General features: G+C 44.6%; 1 protein-coding gene across 2 annotated transcripts in view; it reads right to left on the reverse strand.

The window, feature by feature from the left end:
- Positions 1–20,841, reverse strand: part of Abca1 (ATP binding cassette subfamily A member 1) — a 134,797-nt gene that overhangs the window by 83,122 nt on the left and 30,834 nt on the right. For both annotated transcript variants that reach the window (XM_071600802.1, XM_027942984.3), the window contains exons 3-5: positions 19,969–20,062; positions 16,136–16,277; positions 14,731–14,849 (exon numbers count right to left, since the gene is read on the reverse strand). In XM_071600802.1, the coding sequence (XP_071456903.1) occupies positions 14,731–14,849; positions 16,136–16,277; positions 19,969–20,062 (355 nt within the window). The remainder of the gene's footprint in view (positions 1–14,730; positions 14,850–16,135; positions 16,278–19,968; positions 20,063–20,841) is intronic.

Genomic DNA, 20,841 nt, shown 5'->3' on the forward strand with positions numbered 1-20,841 from the left:
TTCACCTAGTTGTGCTTGCACTGCTTTACCCCCAAAATTGAGGGGCCAAAAAGAGTCCCCATAAACCCTTGACAGAACAAAATAAACATGTGAACTAACTCATCAACCGGTTCAGCCACACACTCCTCCCAAGCAGAGCCAGGGCAGCGCACAAGCACTGTGCCAAGGAACTGCAGAACAACCCCCTCCTTCCCACAAAGGGCGGCAGAAATGTGGGAGGCTGACCCAGACTGCACTTTCAATGGGTCTAGGTCATCCACCAACACTCTTGGGACCAGCAAATGTGCTCAGCATGTTTATAAGACTCTTCTGTTATGTCAACAGGCTCTGAGGATGAAAACAGCTGGATGTGATCAAACTCTAACCGCCTATCCCCTGGACGAGGCACAAGAACCAAGAGGCTGGTTAAATAGTCAACAACCTTTGTCAGTGCACGTGCGTGGTGTGGGAGGATGGCCGGGTGGGGAAGCGGCACAGAGGGCCAAAGAGCCCTGGCTATGAAGAACTCACAGTCTGGTCACATGGATATCTACACATGCTGGCTCAGTCTCACATTGCCCCTGACAGCTGCACTCATGTGGACACAGGAAGGCAACGTGGTACTGTAAGCTGATTCTCAGTCTTGGCTGCATGCTAGACTCACCTGGAAGCTTTACAAAAAAAATCCCAAAGCCTAGGCCACACCCCAGAATGCCTAATCAGAACTGCCAGGGGTAAGACTCAGGCATATCAGAATTTTTAAAAAACTTTCTAGGTGACTCTGACCAAGTTTGAAAAACAATAATATTCAGGGGGAAAAAAATCAGGGGTTAGAACTAGAAAAGCCTAAATTTAGTAGTACCCACTCCCATGAATTGGCTATATGACCACAGAAGGTCACTTAGCTTCCTGAGATGGAATTTTCCTGCCTATGAATGAATGTAACAGTCCCCACCTATTGAAGACGTGTGGACTGGAGAGATTCATATGTAAAGCATGAATAATGAGCAGCTGGCTCATGACAGGTGCTTAATAAGTGGTAATATTTTGTTATTGAAGAAACGATTTCCTTCAGGTTTACCACTGTACAACGATGCACTGTAAAGAAGACGAAGACACAGTCCTGCCTTCAAGGAACTTTCTGGGCTGATGAGGAAGACAAAGAGGCACATTTGACTCGAGAGAGCAAAAGAAGAGATAAGAAAGCCCAAGGAAGAGAATTAATAGAAGCATTTGTCCAAGATGAGGTTTATCTGCAAGTGCTTCATGGGAATTGCAGGGGACAAGTTCTAGAAAGAACCCACCAGCCCAAAATCCCCAGAAGCTGCTAAGGAAAGAGTAAGATCTCCCCTGATGGCAAGGATGAAGTCATCCTGTACTCATGTACTCAGAGTGCTGTGCACACAATAGGTGCTCAATAATTGTTTATGAATGAATGAATAAAATAGCAAATAAATTTAAAGAGAAGAGATTCCTCAAAACTTAAGATTTCAGAAGTAGGGAGGAAGAAGATAGGAGATGGGTGTGTGTGTGTGAGGACAGAGCAGGGTGGCTCTGTACCTACTGGAAAACAAGTGGGGAAGCCAAGAATAGTGTGAACACCAGATGTCTGAAGCGGCCATCCTTCTCTCACTCCTTTATGACTGGGCCCATGAGTCACCACCTCCAGGAAGCCTTCCCTGAACTTCCCACCTTCCCACCTTCAAACTAGGTTAGCAACCCTCTTCTGTCTCCTGACAGCAACTTCATTTTCCCAAAATACTGTACAGATCAAGCTTTAGTTGTCTAAAGCTTTAGTTGTGTGTACATCTTTCTCCCAGAACACTAAAAATGTGTTGAAGACCAGGATTTGTAACTCCAAAGCCAGCAATGCCTGGCACAGAGGAGCACTCGGTGAATGAATGAATGAACAAATGAACAAATACAAATGAGTGAATAAATTAATGAATTGATGTGATCTGGGAAACTGCCACTGTGGAGGGTTGGAGGGAAAGCTACCGCAGATGGAACTCAAGTTCCTCTAAGCCCACTGGGTCACATTAGTGCAGGTCAAGAGAAGAAACATCGGGTTAAGTAGTATCTGGGAGCAGAGCAGAGAACAGAACAGAGGGAGGCTGAGTCAATACATGATGAAATGAAAATGTCACTGGCATTTGCCTCACTGGGCTGAGCTTGGGATCGAATGACAGAACATACTTGTAGGCCCAGGATAGTTCCCGACACTGAGTAAGATGCTCCATAAAAGAATGGATGATATTATCAGCCTTTCTAGGAATGACCAATATCATTCCTAAATTCAATCCTAAATTAACCCTAAATGCAGGTTGTTATGGGGGCACAGAACAGGGTCCCTAACCTAGTTTAAGGGTGGGAAGGTCAGGGAAGCATATGCAGAAGAGATGGGAACAGAGAAGTGACTTTGCCAAATATGCTGACATGCTGAATTCACGGTCCAATTACGTTTATACACGTATGTGTGTGCATATGTACGGGCACATTTTGTATTTGCCTGGCTGAGTTCCTGAACTGATAGAACTGACGAATTCTTGCTGGTGATACTGTCTACAAGGCAAAGGAAAGGTTGAAGCAGACTGATTTGTCTATTCAGGACTTTATAAAAGAACAAATAAATCTAGCATTTTACAGAGAATCAACTCCTACCGATCACATCTGCTGGTCTCTGCAAGGATGGAGAAGGGTAGAAGATGACCACCTAGAAAGACCAGCCATTCCCAGCCGACTGGGAATACTTGATGCAAAGGACAGTACTAGGTCACTTAAGTTTGATCAAACATGGACCTGGATTTTGTCGTGTATAAAACTTGTGGGTGGGATCTCTGAGGTATTCTTACTTGTGGTACTGAGAGGAGTACAAGGTCAAATTAAAACTGGAGAGAGCATCAGAAGAGCTGAACTGTAACATGAAACTCTTTTCCCCCTTTTCTTGGTCTTTCTGGGCCTCAGTTTCCTTGGATGTAAACATGAAGCTAATAATATCCACAAATTATTGTGAAAACCAAAAATCAGAAATATGAAAGTGCTTGGCTCTGGGGAAGGGCTGACTGGCTTCACGTATTTACATGGGAAACTGAGAAGGTAGGACCACTGTCACAGACGCAGGGACGGGGAGCCAGGATACTTGCTAAAATAAACCTGAGTCCCTGCTTCCCTCAGGGAAGACTGAAAGTCGCTCTCCAGCAGAGGGCCAAGACAGCTCTCCTACCACAGTGTCTTCAGTACTGACCAAAGTACCACTGAGCTCAGCCCTCTTGGTTTGGTTTTGCCTGGAAGAGCAAATAGGGGCCTACCACTTCCCCAGAAACTTTTGCCTTGAGTGCAGTGTGGCAGAGCAAAGGAAAGGAGCAAGGAAAAGCAAAACCAAAAAGAACTTAGTGTCTACAAAGAACAAACAGGTGAAATGTGTGTGTTGTGGGCTGGGGAAGAGCTAGGCAGAATCCTCAGTTCCTCGCCATCCATAGAGGCCGGGCCTCTCTGCCCACACTAAGGAAGCCCTCCACAGGCAGGCAAAGGGGTGTGGAGAGGCGAGGCCCTTTCCCAGGGGATGCTTTCTTGGCCACTTAGTGTTCTTTCCCTTCTCTCCAGGCAGCCTGCCCAGCCAAGGCCAGCCACCACCTCTGAAACAGAGAGCCAAGAGGGAGAAGGGATGCAGAAAGAGAGGGAGGGAGGAGCAGAGGAGAAGGGACGTCCTCAGGCAGGCGAGCTGGCTGGGGTTACTAGCGGTCAATGCCCTCCAGGACCCAGCTCAGGTTTCAAGATCTCCCCAGCCTTGGGCTCCACGTGAAAAGGAACCACAGCAATCAGCAGCTTGAGAAGAGGGTGGAGAAGGCAAATTTTAAAAAGGAGAAGCAAAGAAAGAGATCACTCAGCACTGGAGGCCCAGATACTGGAGTGGCTGGGTCTCCCAGACCTGGCCATGTCAAATGAGCAGTGACTATGGCCAGGGGAGGGGTGGAAAGGCACAGAGGAGACAGGCTGGCTGTGCCTAAACTTGTCTGGCCTAAAAACCAAGACCTTGGAACATTTCTCTGCTACAAAGAGGCTGGCAACAAATAGGCTCTGCTGTCTTCTAGGGTATCCTTGTGTTCTGTTGGTTTGTTCTCCTGAGGCAGGGGCTCTACTTTCTTCAGGGGGTGAGATGACTGAGCCCTCTCTGGGAAGACCTTGATGTTCCAAGCTAGAGAAGGGGAAAGGCAGTGACAGGCTGCTCCCTGGTGTGACTCCCTAAGGCAGGGGCAGGAGACAGGGAGCACACAGAGATGGGGCACATGGCCTTTAGACCTCCCTGCTGGTCATCTGGGACCTGAATTAGTTTCTTTCTCTACAGTAAAGGCTTGCTGAGGAATCTCAAGGCCTGAGAGAACTCAGGCTTTGGAGTCTGGCTAACCTGGTTCGAATCTCAGTTTCAGAATTTTCCAGTTTCATGGGCTTGGGAAAGTCACTTGTTAGGCTCTCTGAGCCTCTGTATTTGTAAATGAAGGTCTACCTTCCTCCGATTGTGGGTTACGCAAGCATTAATAGCACCCAAGTGTGTTAACTACCCTAAATACTGACTCACAGGTAATGCAAGAGAAAATCAGGCTGAAAATTAAATATGCTCCAAAAAAAAAAGGTTGATAAAGTCATTATGACAATTATGTGAAGAGTTCCCAAGAGAAACCAGACTGTTTGTGGTTATGTGCCCCGAATCTTTGCAGAACGTACTAGGGAAGCCAGAGTCTTCTCTTTAGACCAATGGGAGTGATATAGCCTCAAGAACCATATGTTTCTTAAAGAATTTTACGCATGTGAATGTACACTCATTCAACCAACTCCTAAATAGCTACTGTACCCAGTGCTTTGGTTGAAAGGAATGAGACCTTTTTCAGTGTTGCCCAAAGGCAGGGCCCTGTAACAAAAGAGGTGTCATATGAAGGCACAATCCCTTCCCTTCCAAGAAGAGGTAGGCAGAGGGTAAGCAGAGTGGTGAGCCTCCAGCCCCATCTGCCATTGTAGTCTGTCAGCACTGAAATCAGGGGTAGAAAGTGTCCTCATTTTTTTTCCCCACATTCATCTCCTAAGACAGTAACACACCTGCTATGATTTGAACATTGGAAAGTTCCTCTGTTGAAACTTCACCACCAATGTGATAGTATTAAGAGGTGGGACCTTAAGGAGGTAATAAGTCATAAAGGCAGAACCTTCAATATCAGGGTAGGTTATGTCCCCCTCAGTCCCTTCTGCCATGTGAGGACACAGTGTTTGTCCTTCCCATAGGATGCAGTGACAAGGTGCCATCTTGGAAACAGAAAGCAGCCCTCACCAGACACTGAATCTGCAACACCTTCATTCCGGATTTCCCAGCCTCCAGAGAAATAAATTTCTATTGTGTAAAATTTCTCAGTTTGGGGTATTTTTTGTAATGGCAGTCCAAACTGACTAAGACAATACCCAGGTCTGACTGGTAGGAAAGGTTGTTGGAAGCCACTGGAATAACGACTGATGTCCACTGGTAAGAACCTGAATGGTTATAAGGAGTCTTTATCTGAAAGGCTTAAATCTGACAAATCACACTGGACAGAAGGCTGTGAGCACCCTCAGGCTGGTGGGGGAAGCCCAGGAGGAAAAGAAAGTTAATACTGAGGAGGTCACATGAGCCCAAATGAGTTCTAAACCTAAACAGAAAGACAGGAAGAAACAAGGGTCCAAATCACAATAGCTGAGAAGAGAACTTTACGCAGAGAACCCTTTGGGAAGACCAGAGAGGCAGAGAGAGGGAAGAGGAAGCCCAGAAGATAAAGGGGTGAAGAGAGGGTAAGAGTCTAAAGTAGGAAGAGACGCAGAGTCCAGAAATGAGAAAGGCTGAATCAAACAGAAGGGGGCAGAGAGAAGAGGAGCTGGGGAGAAGAAAGAGTTAGAGGCACTCAGTTCTCACAGGTGAGATGCTCTGACTAAACATGGGGCCAAGAACTCCAAACACCACATAACACAGGGCTAGAATTATCCTGCGAGGACCTGCAAGGTCCAGGGAACAAAAGGAAGGAAAGAAAGATGGGTCTACAAATTAGGGACTGCAATGGAATTTTGTCCAGGGCTGGTCTAGGAAGAATTGTTAATATACATAATGTACAAATAGCTTAATTTTTCCTAATTTCTAAAATTAATAACACTTGTTAAAGACATGGTAGTATTTTGTGGGCAGAGAAAGAAAGGTGATTCATATTTACTAAGCCTTGGACACCTTATATTATTTTCCAGAATCCCTAAAGCAAGCTTATAAGAAAGGTATTATTACTCCCATGTCTCACGCAAGGAAACAGATCTGGAAGTTAACATCTTGCTCAAGGTCACAGAACCAGCGAGTGGCATATTTCAACACAAACAGCTTCAGCTACAAAGCTTTGGTCCCTTCCACTTTATTAGCAATTAAATGAATTTTTCACTCTCTAAAAATGCTTAATTGAAAGCTAGTATTGCTGCCCACATTTCCTGGTGTTGGATGACATGACAGCATAGCAGAAAGAGGCTGAGCTTGGAGTCACACAGACCTGGATTCAATTTACAACTTTACTCTGTAGTCCGGGGTGGCAGACAGAACCCTCTAAAGCCTCAGTTTCATGGTCAATAAAATGGGGATGATACCACCAACCAGCTGTTTTAAGCCTTTAATTAAATAATCCATTTAAGACATAAAACAGCATCATTACCTGGTGCAACCTGGTCTGTTGTACAAAGAGTCACTCTAAGATTGTCTTTTTGGGCCTCAATGCAACAGTGATGGAAGAATGAGAAATGGGGAAGCTCTCAGCAAGAAATAAACTGGACCCCCAGGGGCTCTTTGCCACCTAAGGGGTAAAGAAATCTTACACTGGAAAAGCAGGGGACATGCAACACTGTTTTTGATGTTAACAATTCAAAAAAGTTTTAAAGCAATCTGATATTGGTGGGGTACATGCCGTTCTGTAATTGAATGCAATTGTGTTTTCTATTCTCGTCTGGGTAAAGCTGACCTTTGATTTGATTTAGTTCAAGCAATATTTCAACACTGCAGTGGAGCGCTGCACCCCCCTGCTTACAGCCCAGCTGGGGCCAGACTCCTGCCCTGATGAAAACCAATGGCCTGTACTCAGGGACACAGCCCTGGCTTTGACAGGTCTGGGAAAACCTTCTCATGGTAGGTGGAAAGGTTTCAAACCATGAAATTCTTAAGGCCTCCATCCTAAACTTTTGACAAGTGCACGCAGAATATGAATTGCAACCACCCAAAGATTTCAAGGGATTTCCATTTTGATGACAAATTCTAACACATATGTCATCAGATCTCCCTATAAGATGACACATGGGGTGGGTACCCAAGGACAGAAAATGAAGTTTAGAACTATAACCTCAACTTCAGCCGCTGCTTGAATGGAATGAGGGACTTCAGGCAAGAAAGGAGAAGTGGCTATGAGTCACAGGAAGTTCGTTATAGATGGGCCTTGGGACATGTTACCCGTCCCCGTGCCTGTTACCCATAGAACCAGGAAGGGGAGGAAGTCTGGCCCTCTGTCTCCTTTCTCACCACAGCCTGTTCATACCCAGTGCCCTGTGACCCCTCAGAGAAGTTTCTGGCTCTCCCGGGCAACTCTCTTTAGGATATAATAAACAGCACAGCACTTAAGACTAGAACTCTGTTCCTATTGTGGCCCCTTGCTAGCTGTGCTTTCTTAGGCAAGTTACTTAGCCTTTCTGAACTTCAGCTCCTTCATTTGAGTAGAAAAAAATTAAATCCCCTACATTCCATGATGACTGTGAAAATGCAGTAAATCAAGGCAGAAGCCTAGTAGTAACCATGTACTAAGTGCTTTCCCCTTCTTAATACATTTATTTGCTAAACCATCCCCAAGGAAGGTGCTGTTATCTCATTTTGGGGAAACTGAGATACAGAGAGGTTATGAAATTATCCAAGGGCAAGTAGCTGGTAAGCAGCACCCAGAGGCAGGATTTGAACCCTGGCAGCCTGGTTGCCATGTCAATTCACTAAATTGTACAGCCTAGGGGATATTTACACCATGTTAATTTTATAGCCCTTTCTTCAAATGCTGACCACAGCCAACTACCTTGCCATGTCACCACATCCACTGGCCCTCTGGAACTCATATCTTCTAGGCTTTCAAAGATTAAAGCAGAATCAAAGGCCCATACCATGATTTCTAGGTGTTACCTAGATTGACAGGCAGAAAACTATGACCCTTTTCCCTAAGTCAAGTCCAGCAAAACTTGTACAACAACCTTGAATTGAGCACGATTAGAAAGGTCAAACAAGCCAGATTGTATGCTGAATATATGGAAAATGGCGACCACTCCATTGACTCAACACGAAACCTAGCTGAAGAGATAGAAAAATCAGGATGTTGGGATCCATATGGCGCTGCCCTTCAATAAACACCATTTATTGGATGAAGCTGGAGAATACAATGCTAAGTGAAGTCAGCCAATCCCCCAAAAAACAAATGCTGAATGTTTTCTCTGATATAAGGAGGCTGATTCATAGTGGGGTTGGTAGGGGGAGCATGGGAGGGTTAGACGAACTCTAGATAGGGCAGAGGGGTGGGAGGGGAAGGGAGAAGGCATGGGGTAGAAAAGACGGTGGAATGAAATGGACATCATTACCAAAAACATGAATGGTGTGAATATACATTGTATAGAATCAAAGATATGAAAAATTGTGCTCCATATGTGTAATATGAATTGTAATGCATTCTGCTGTCATGTATAAAAAATTAGAATAAAAAATTAAAAAAAAAAAAAGCCATGTAGAGTACAATTCTCATGGAAAGTGCCATTCACATGCACCATGGGGTACATGCACATCCAGAAATGTATAACTTGCCAGCCTTGGGTATAGCTGGAAAGCATCCTTCAGCTGATGCATCTACCCTCATGGCCAAATTCCACAGGTGCAGAAAATGATCTGCAATCTCACAAAGTAACCAATGGTCTTCTGTAGTTAAAAGGTGTCTGTGTTGCCCTAACTTGGGACAGGGCCAGACACCTGTAAAAACTAAGAGCCAAGATCTTGGCTGAGTCCTACTCATAGGGGAGATTGGCTATCTGGCATCCTGCCATATCACAGAACCCAAGGCCCTATCCATATGGTCACAGCGATAAAAGATGGAAAAACTCCACAGGACCCATAAACTCTCAGGAACTATCCCCAGATCAGCATAAGCAATGGTGAGACTCGTAGAGCCACCATGGGGGACACAGCAATGGACAAGAGCCCAGCTAATTATGGAAACAGGGGGTAGGGGATTTGAGGAACTTCCTAGAGAGACCGAGAGGATGGATGATCCACCCCAGAGAGGCGAGAAGCCTCAGCCCCAGCATATGCATTTTCCAACTTCCAGGGCTAGCAGAAAGCCCTGACCGCTACACAGAGGTACCCACTCAAGTGGGGTCTGTGTCCATGGAGCCACCTGGAGTTGAAGGGGAGCCTGAAGTCAAGATTCCAGGATTTGGGAGAGGAGCAAGCACTGGGACAAATGGATGCCTGAGCAGAAATGCTCAGCAGGAAGCAGGGTAATGAGACCATTAGGCATCACTAAGCAATGCACTTGGAGTCACTGAAAAGGAAAAATAGCAGTAAAGACATTACAGACAAAAGGACACCTCCTTTTCCAGCCCCATCCTGATTCTGGAAGCACCAGCCCCACCAGGAAGGCCTTAGCTTGGGCCAGTTTCTGCTATTAATCCCGCCTGGAAAGGACAGATTCATCGGAGCAGGGACACAGTGAGGCAGGTGGCTGTGGGTGGAGAATGAGGCTGAAGGGCAGGGCCAGGGAGAAGGCTGAGGAAGGAGCCAGTTCTTCCTCCTTCCCAGTGTCCTGGCAGGAGTAGATGCAGGTTTGTGAGGCCCAGAAATGACACAATGTGGGGGCAGACTTTCTGAAAGAATGTGTAAATACATTGCTAAGACTCCTCAGAGCAGGTTGCAAGGGGGCCATGAAAGTGAAACAGTTTCCCAGTAAATGCACGTTATGCCTCTGGGTTCAAGGTAAAGTTCTGAAAAATAAACTTTGTGAAAGAAAGAAAGTTGAGACTGTTTTAAGAATTTCTATTACTAGTATTAACTTTGAGCCCTGCTGACCTGGGTTCATACAAGGGAATCAATTCTACTATTACATGTGCTGGATTTTCTTATTTTTGTAACCAGTTTCACCTGACCCTTTCAACACTGTGTGAAGGAGAAAGGGCAGCTATTTTATTTTCTCTTAGCTTCATCCCATGAAGATGAACTGATTGCCTACCCTACCTGCTATTGTGTTGTGCCTGGGATAAAACCAGAAAAAGGGCCTATGAAGGGGACAGAGTCTAGAGGTCAGGCACACGGTTTGGTCCTGACTGTCCTCCCAAGTTTCCAAGCATCTTTGGGTTGTTTTGCCAAATCTCAATTTTGAGGCAAGGAAACCTGAGGCCCAGAGAAGGTAGTCCAGGCAAAGTGTAGCCAAGGCCAAGGTCAAACAGCCAGGAACAACAGGGAAGTGGAGCAGCTCAGACTTATTATGAGTCAACTACGGGTTAGGAGCTCTCTACCAGATAGCCACAGAAATCACCTCATTTAACGTTCAACCATCCTCAGGATAGCTAATCTCCACATTTTAGGTAAATAGAGCACCAGAAATAATCAAAACTTGCCAAAGGTTCATATTTAATGAGAGATAGAGCTTGAATTTGTTACCAAAACAATCTTTACACAGGGCTCAAAACTCTTTCTCTTTTACCAGTATTTTCCAGTCTTCAATGATTCACAAATTATTCTCGCAAACTTTACCATATCCATGTAAGATGATGTTTTCTTTAATTATCTTTTTTTCCTATTTAACATCCTTTTTAGTAACAATATCTATGAAACAGTCTAAGTTGGAATTAACAGATATCATCCATGCACTGCCTGAAATCATCTCAGCTATCACTCAGAACTCACTCAGAGAAGTGAGTTCTTTGTTGATCTCCATCTCACAGGATCAGAATCTAGACATTTCTAGGGTTTCTGAAAATTAAGCCATTTTTTGTATTTCCTTGGAGCTGCAGTCATGACAGGAATTTAAGAAGAATGAATTCTTCTTACACTGACTCCCAGACATCAATGGTTCACCCCTCAACCTTGTGGTTATTCTCTGGTTCAGAAATAAGATGACCAAAAAGTTCTCATGATAAGAAAACTAGGTTAGCCACCTCGCTTAGCCTCCTTTCTTGGGCTTCTCATGAGTACAACTTCCAGAACAATTAGAAGATTCGTCTATAAATTAATTCTTCAAAACTCGAGGCCTTCCCAAATGGAAGATTACCACAACAGCACATGATAGCACTGTAGAAGGAGAACTGCATGGGCAACAGGGGTGTACAAACTTGGAGAAGTCACCTCACCTTTCAGGATACGATTATTCTCCACAACAGAAGTTTTACATTGTTTTGTACATCTCTCTATCTCAGCATCTTGAACAGCGATTGGCATGGTTGAATGATTGAATCAATCAACCCATTCATCTATGAATGAATTAAACAGTCTCTAAGGTCTCTTTCAAAAGATGGAAATTAAAAGGATGTTCTAGTCCAGGAAACCATGAGATTAGAAGAGAGTATTTGAGGAGAGACTTCCATATCCACAACTTATCTGTGGATAGTCCACTGGATTCAGCAGATGTATGTTGAAGAAAAGGCAAATCCTCCAAAAACAGGACCCAGTGACACCAACACTGGTAACAAGGAAAGCTGGTAGTTCTCTAAGATTCTAGGGGTAGTGTCTGAAGGGTTTGATAACCTCCAGGCAACTGATCCAAGCCTCAAACCTTGGTCCTAGAGTAATCAATGACTTAAATGAGAACAAAGAGAGTTATTCATCATATTCCTAGACAACAGGACACAAGCAGCAACAGATGTAACACGTGGAAAAATCAGAATGTAAAATAGTTGAGGTAGGATTAGATGGCACAGGGAATCTAAAATGGAAATTAGAAAAGATACATATTCTTCCTTTAGTTCAATAAGTCAACTGCACAATTTAGAAAAGGAGAACAAGCCACTTGCAATTCTGTATTTAAAAGAATCTGCCATTTTGGTTGGCCACACATGGGTTATGAGTCAATGGGTACGGTGAATGCCAAAGAGCCTAATGCAATCTCAGATTGCGTGAACAGAAGCAAAGCACTTAGAACAAAGGAGCCAAAAGTCCCTTTCTCTTCCACACCAGAATACTTTTGTAATTTCTGGTAAACTTTAAGAAGAAGATAAACACAATGGAGACATCATCAGAGAACAGGCAGAAATTTGGGAGGAAAAGCATTCCAAAAAAGAATGGAGGACATTTAGCCTAGAAAATTCAAAGGCTCCAGGAAGAAAGGAAAAAACAGTAGAGCCGTCTTCAACTTTCCAAGGAAAATAAAATTGGACTTGTTCCCTTGGAATGATAACATGGTAGTGAATATTTTCTGATAGAGCTGTTGACACCAAAATGCACTTTGTCCTGAGACATAGGTCACTATTTCAGGAAATGATATGTGCGGTAGAGAAGGTGAACCAGGGAAGAGCTCCGGACCAGATCATCTCCAAGGATCTTTCCATTATGCTAGGACCAGGGTGTCAGAGCAGATAAACACACGCCCAAAGGGATCAAAACTGACATTTCCCCAATGCAGATTTTCTCTGAAACAGAGTGCTATTCAAAATCAATACACATTCACTGAATTCCTCTAGGAAGAAAGAAGTAGCAAGACTGTGCATTACCCAGTAGAACGAGATTTGGCTTTTCATTGCAACACAAAGGAAAGAAGATGGTAGGAACTGAAGAAGTATCTGCAGAGCGGTAAAGGGGACAAGCTGGAGAAGAGGGAGGAGCAGGAGACGTTCTCTCTGTACAGCCATGCATTCTCCTCTCCAACCTAACTCATATCTCCTATTGCTCAAAGGAGAAAAATAGTTCCATTTCTAAGATTGTCTCTACTAGATCTGAAAATGCTGGACAACTCAGGCCATCAGACAATTTCAATAGCCCCATGGATTGAGGGGCAGAAGAGCTCAACCAGAAGGTCAAAAGGCATCACTGTCATCTAAGAGTAACACGGGCTCCTGCTTATTGAGCATCTCCAAAGTGCCAGACATTGTATTGGGTTTTACATGTTACATTGCAAGAATAGGTGTTATTTTATAGCTGAAAAAAATTAAGTCTTAAAGAGATCTGTGATCTGAGATGCCAACAATCCAAAACAATCATAGTTCGTATTCACTGAGTACTTCCCAGGTGTCAAATCGTATTTTCAAGCAATAAAATGTTTTATCTCATTTATGCCTCCTAACAATCCTAGATAGGTTATCTGTTATCTCCTTTTTACAGATAAGAAGAAATGTCCCAAAAGGGGCTAACCAACGTATTCGCAAAGTCACATAGCTACAAAGCAAAGTATGTTCACACTCTTTCCTCTGTGACACACTGTCCCTGGGTGGTACAAGAAATAACCCAGCTCTACCCTTGGTCAACCAGATAGGGGCCCTCTAGTACATCAGGAAGGACTGAGGCTTTGACCAGTGGCCTGCAGGTCAAGGAAACAGCACCCAGGGTGATCCATCCATAGAGTCAGCAATGGTCCAGTGGGAAACCACTTATAGCCGACCCAGGGGCCCAAGTACAGCCACATTTCTCCACTGTGGAGCAACACATCCTCTGTACCATCCCCAAGACAGCTTTACTTCCCTTTGTCATCAGGTCCCATTTTGCCCACTGCCTCTTCCTGCCCAAGGAGAATACACCTCTGTCTGCCCAAGAAAAATCTGGTTTAAACTCTATACCATTTTTTTCTTTTGCAAAATGAATCACAAACTGGGAGCCCCTCAGCAAAAGCCAACTTACTCCATTCTCTCCTCGGACACCAAAAAAAAAAAAAAAAGTAAAAAGTACCTCCCTGGAACAGAGGCAAGCGGTTGGCCCATGCTGGCCAGGACTGTTCATCCCTGACACGGTTTGGAACCACTGTCCATGGTGATAACAAAAAGCCAACCCGCTTTCACTAGACTTCATTATTGCTTCTGAATCCTCTAGATCATCATGCCTTTCTTGCCTGCCCTCAGTGGACTGTTCTCACTGGCCTCTGTCCCTTGGCAGGCCACAGACTGGGAGGTTGCACTGTGACTTCTTCGGCCAATGCCTGGGTCAGCAGACCGCCTGCTCCTCGGACACTTCAGTAGCATGCAATAAACCGCCTGGGCACTTACCAGATCAGAGGGAAAGATTTCACTTTTTAAAGATCAGAGTTCAAATGCCTAACAGACTAAATCAAATGACTACAGGGAAGATAAATTGCGTTTTCCTTTAAGAAGTAAACACTCAACTTTCCCTTACCTGTATCAAGTTGCAACTCTCACTGCTTATATACACAGAAGCATCCCCTGTCTGTAAATATGTCCATTCACAGCAACCATATGACTGGCCCAACTCAAAAAAAAAAATGCAGTTGGCAGCAACCTGCACCCCTAACTCCCTCTCACCAAGCCTGTGCTGTCCTGTCTAGGGATTTCTCTTCCCAGAGAAGGCCAGTCCATTCACTGTGGCAACCAGCTTCCCTAGTTTTGTTTCTAGTGCCTCCCTCAGCTCAGAGAAGCCCTAGCTCCCAGCCAGTGATGAGAAAAACCTCTTAAAGAAGAGCTAAAAGGAACAAGCCCCAGGCCACCACGGCAGGCCAATGTCCAATTCCAAAGGCTACGCAGGAAGGCTCTGCTTACTTGGACTGGAATTCTTGATCTGCTGTAATGTCCTCAGAACTTTGTGTATGTCTTTCATGCTGGTGTCTCTCCGGCTGTATAAAAGAAGCCTCCGAGCGTCTGAGAACAGGCGAGATACACTGTAAAGAGTACAAGAAAAGTGGAAAAGCCCTGATTAGGTTAGCTGCTGCTTCGAGAAAGTGACTACCATCCACCTGCCCCAGCCTGGTTTCCAGGCCCTCTACAGGCCAATCCCATCCTCTCCCCTTGCCTGGCCTCACTAACAACCTGTGCTCCCACCCACCATCCCTGCCTCAAGATGCCCTTCCTATGACCCAAATCAACCTCAAAGGCCCAGCCCATCTCTCTCTCTCTCTCTCTCTCTCTCTTTCATACACACACACACACACACACACACACACACACACACCAGCGTGCCCCCAGGGCAGACTTATCTACAAGGCACAGTGAGCTCACGATAATCTTAAAGGATCATGAAAATGGTTTCGCTTTTTATAAAAATCAAAATTTAAAATGAATATAATAAGGAAGCACATTTGGTAATGAATCTACCCTGGATTATATTTGCTTTTATGCCAACAGTCATAAAATCGAATTTTTAATATTTTTTTCACAGAAGAAAGGGCCCGTGAAGGCCCCAAAGCCTGTGGTCCATGATCTTTATAATGTGGCTCTGCCTGCCCCAGCTGCTGCTCCCTCAGAATTGTCTTCAAATGGGTCCTTAGCACACTCTAACTCATGTCAAGGTTCCAGATATCTCAAGAATCTTCAATGGCTCATTTGTTAGATGCTTTATTAATTTCATACTTATGTCCACATTGAAGCCAGGAGCCAGGAATATAAACCCAAGGTAGAATCCTGTGCTCAGGATCTCCCACCCAGGAGAGAAAGACCTGCAGACACAGTGACACTGAGGACTGAGACGCAGTGAAAGAGGTAAGAGCATGGATCTGAGAACATAGAAAAGGGCTCTGCCAGTCTGGATCCTTGGAGGTCACAACCCATCCAGGGGGCACCTTGGTGCCTGCCCCTGCACCCTAAATCTAGAACCAGCCATTTGAGATGTGCAGTAAATACTGCTGAGTGAGGCAGATTAACTATGAGATGGCGCCAGTGCACTGTGTGTACCTTCACTACTTACCAGTCTTTGTGCAGAAGAACAGCCTCCAACCAGACAGCTTAGGTTACATATTACTGTTACTCCAAAAAGACATCAAAGTAAGGTCCCACAGTCTTAAATCCTGGCAGTGAGCCTCCCTTCCCTCATTCTGCAGACTTTTCCACACAAACCTTTACAGAAGCAACTTTGCTCAAATCCAGCCATTCATAACTCTCCAGAGAGCAAGAAGGGAAGGATAAGTATTCACTGACAAGTCTGAGAAAGAAAACCTGATCTGGTACTTACATGGACTTGTTAAAGTTTCCAACAACCCCTGGAGCCTCACCAGGGGTTGGATAACGGAAACAGGGGTTGTTGGCATTACAGATAATCCCCTGAACCCAAGGAAGTGTTCCTGCAGAGGGCATGGCTTTATTTGGAAAGTGACCTGTTGAAATCAAGGAGAAGAAAAAACACACGGAGAAATATTAATTCCTTGAAGCCATTTTGAGACTCCCCCCACCCAATACTTTGTCCCATATTCTGTGTGTCCCATTCCCCTCATCCCAGAGACCTGCCCCCTCTGGATTAATCTGACCCTGAGCTGGAAACCTGGTATCAGATAATGGTTCTTGATCTACATGGCATGTCTGTAGAGTGGGATTCACAACATCAGCCTTGGAGAAGTAATGAGAGGAGTAGATTAGACCATGCACAGGAAGTGCCGGACAAGTAGCAAGTGTTTTGCCACCATTTGTTCACCTTGGACCACCAGATGGGTCTTGGGGATGACCTAGTCCAATTTCTTTACACTCTGAGAGGAAGTTATAGAAAGACAGACAGCCAATGAAGAACCCTCAAGGAGCACAACTAGGAGCGGAACCTGCATCTCCATGATCCCAGGCCCAGCCCCCTCCTCACACTGTGGCCTTCTTTGTAATCTACTCCACAGTTCCCTCTGGTACTCTCCTTGGTTGCCAGATGTCTGTCAGTTTGCTCCTCTGCCAGCTCCAAAGCTTCTCAAGGGCACCTCGAAAACGTGCTGACTTGGGGGCAGATGTCATCCATGAAGCTACTTTTGTTTCGCTGCTATTGTTTTGTCACTTGCAAAATAAGGAAGCCCCATCCACCAGGTGAGCTCCTCACCTGCCTCTCCCCTCATCGTGGGAGCTTCTTACAAACAGGATGAATGGGCATGTCTGGGCTGGCTCCGAGGTCTTGAAGGCCCAGGTTGGCATGTGGCAGTCACCCACGGGTACTGCTTATGGGGATCAAGATAAATGTGCCCTGGATCGGGGACTCTTAACCCAAGGGCCTATTTATGTTTGAACAAAAAGGCCAGGGCTGCAGCTATCCTCAGATTCTCAGGATTAACTGTGACCCTCAAAGAGTTGGCAGCCATTAAGAACCACAGCTTTAGGTAGTGAAGAGCTTGTAGTTTCACAGACTTCTGGGTCAGACCAACTGGGCTTCACATTGGGTCCCTGCAACTTGCTAAGCAACAACTTTGGTCAAGTCCCTGACAGACCCCCTAATCCTCTGTTTTCTCATCTGTAAAATGGTGATAAAAATGCATGTGTTAAGTATTATATGAGCTCTTCTAGGTAGAGCACTTTGGCAAAGTGCCTAGCACAGAACAAAAGCTCAACAAATAGGTCTGTGCAGACTCTGGAGGCCCTGTGGTGTGAGCCTGCAGTAGTAGTTCCTCTGCTGTTGCCAAACCAGAATACTCCTTCAGTCTCACAGCTACCTTCTTCCTCCAAAGTAGGACCCTCCTTTTATTCATCCTTCTATTTTCATGCAAATGGGCTAACAGAGGCTTCCCAGAAGTTAACCCAAAGCCAGAGCTTGCTGCACTTGGCATGTTCGAATCAGGGGCCTTCTATCTTTCTTCTCTCCATACTCCAACCAGAGACAACATCCAAAGCAAGGATCCAATCCCTGCAGTCACTCTCTGCAGGGACTCTGGCCTGTTGAACATTTACTTAGTTAATCTCTTTATCTCCCTGTTAACAGTTCAAGGAAAATCAAACAAAGCCCCTTGCCTAAGTCAGCTGCTCCTCATTCAGAGATTTATGTAATCCAGTCAAATACTCCAAGGACCCAGGGATTCTCCCCTTTCAACTCCGGAAGATACTGGAACTAAGAACAGATAGGTTCAGCCAAAGGCAGCACAAGGCCCTGAGGTATTTGGGGCTGTCCTTCCGTGGGGGAAGCAAAGGCCCTTTCTGGCATGTTGTCTTCTATCTCATTTGCAAACAAAGCAAGATGAGGACTAGGCACTGGGTGCACAGGATGACAGCATAAGGGACTCCTAGGACCCAGGGAAGTTAATGGGACCTTGATGACTAGGGCTGAATGGAGGTTTATGGGGAAGAATTGTATCACCAGCCCTTTGTTCCCAAGGAGGGAGTCTTCTCAGGAGAATGAGAAGCGCACTGTCCTGGGCTCCCCTAGTAAGTAACCCAAGCACACTCCTCCCACTGCAAAGACAAGACACGTCCATGCACTTCACTTTAGCTTTCAACCTGCCCTTCTAACTAGGTCCCTAGGAAGGTAGTGAGAACAGGAAGGACATGGATGGATGGGCAAAGTCTCATCTGTCTTCCATATGTTCAAGAATTTCACAGATTTCCAAAATTCTATGGTCTGGGGTCAGAGGGCTTTGGGTCAGAATTCAACGACTTACTCAAGATTACAACCCCACTGCACAGCAGAGGCAGCATCCACACAAACCCCATTTGTCAGGTGCCAAAGTCTGTGCCAATTCCATTACACTACCTTCCCTCTTTGTGATCATTCCAGAAAGAGAACTGCCCAGGGGATGAAAATGCTGAGCACGCCCTGAAACATACTTCTGTGGGGCTCAGGGTAATGTTTAAATAAAACCAAATATCCATTTGCTAATCAATCAACCTCTCTTTGAGATTGTAAAAGAGAAAGCAGAATTACCTCACAGGCCCATAAATTGAGTATAGATTTCATTAGATGTTCCATTCCTTTCTGGTGAAGTAAGAAAATCATGCCTGAGGGAGAGTTCTTCAGTTGTGTGTGTGTGTGTGTGTGTGTGTATGTATGTGTGTGTAACTTGAATATGTATGATGGTGTATTAGCAAATTAGCATGTAAATAACTTCTGCTCTGTGCTGTGAGAGATGAGGCCAGACCAAGAGAAAAAATTAAAAGTAGCCTTGGCCTCCACAGCTTTCCTAGGAGAACAGAGTCCTATAAATTTATGGGTCTGGTGGGAGACATAGATACAGTTGGCTAGTGGCAAGAAAAGTCCCTAGAACAGTGGAGCTGAGGACTCAGCTAAACGCCTACATAAATGTCGGTCCTTTAGACTTGGACTGCTCTGCCATGTCAATCTACCCATTGAGCCATGCCACAGAGAAAGACTATGGCTGTGGGTGACAACACAGACAACAATAATATGACAGGGGTATTATTATTGCCTCCTTTACAAGAAAGTAAAGTTACTCGCCCACCATGTAAGCCTAGTGAATGCTGTGCCAGGATTCAAACCCAGAAAACCATGCATTCTTCATCACTTCTCACTGTAAAGGGCTGTCCTTCAAAACACATGACTGAGAGACGACCTGAACTGATTCCATCTCTATCCTTATTACCAAGTCCCTGCATCTGTGTGAGCCCTAACTTACTTAGCAAGAAATTAAAACAAATGATAATAAAGTCTAGGAGGTTGTGACTGAATCAAATGAAATAATATCGGTCAAATAATATCAGTCAGATGTTCTGCACAAAGGCTACTTAAAAATATATGTTCTATAATTTCAACTGCATGTTTAAGACATTAATACAGTGGTAAAGACCAGCAGGACCAAAGAGAGCAGTGCCTTAAGGATGCTTTTTAGTGGCCACTGTCTGAACTCTATTTAAAGTAAAGTTACTTTATTTTCATGATTTAAAAATGTATGAAACAGATGGTAGCGATTGTTGTCATTACTCTTATCACTATTCACTAGGGATCAAAATCAAACTATTAGAAGACTAGATGTTCTGTGCCAAGCTATTTGTGTTGTTTCCTGGAGTCTTTGGGAAAGGTAAACTCAGCCCATGTTTATTGCCTGAATTTTGCATGGGAGAAGTGAGTCTCAGGCATGACCCACAGATACTCACATTCATGTTGTTCGTAGGGTGGGTAGCTCAGCCGAACAGAGATTAGGATCAGGAAGATAAACAGAGGCCAGGCCACTTCCAGCAAGAGCTGACACTGAGTAGGAAATAAGACAGAGCAATGTGAATTCAAAAAGTAGTGATACCCAACACTACTGGGTTCTGAAAAATCCACAGAGAAATTCATTAACAATTGACCATCTTCTGCAGCCTCTCCTTCCATGAGCTTTGATAACACTGAACTGTCTGCAGGTCTCACCTTGTAACATTCCATTCCACACCTTTGTGCATGGCTTAAGTCAGGAAAGATGCTTCCCTGCCAGCTTCATCAGGCTCATTTCTACTTAGTCTTCAAGACTCAACCATGGTGTCCTTTACTAATTCTCAGTTTGAGAAGCCCAGTCTCCTGGGCTCCCCCCAGTAACCCAGGCACACTCCTCCCAGTGCATCTCCATGAGCCCTTGAAGTCACCTGTTTGCATCACTGGCTTCCCCACCATAGCCTTAACATCACACTGGGAACATTTTCCATTGCAGAAAATATTCTCTTAAAATATGGCTCTTAATGGCCACTTCATATTTCCATTCTATGACAAGATCATAATTTAACCTTTCTGCTACTGCTGGTACTTCAGAGTGTTTAATGGAGGGTTTGTTTTGTTGATTATTTGTTGTTGGATTTTTTGCTGTTTCAAATAATTGACTTTTAATTTCCCAAGAACTTTGATATGGTTTCCATTAAACTCATCATTAAATCTTCTTTGGGGAAGGAAATACAAGATGATAACCATGTATGTTCTAGGGTGATAAGAACACGTGTGACTTTTTTTAAAAAATGCCTTCTTATTGTTCTAAATTTTCCACAATAACCCTGTAT

Source organism: Marmota flaviventris, chromosome 13 (genome assembly GCF_047511675.1).
Source record: "Marmota flaviventris isolate mMarFla1 chromosome 13, mMarFla1.hap1, whole genome shotgun sequence".
NCBI lineage: Eukaryota > Metazoa > Chordata > Mammalia > Rodentia > Sciuridae > Marmota > Marmota flaviventris.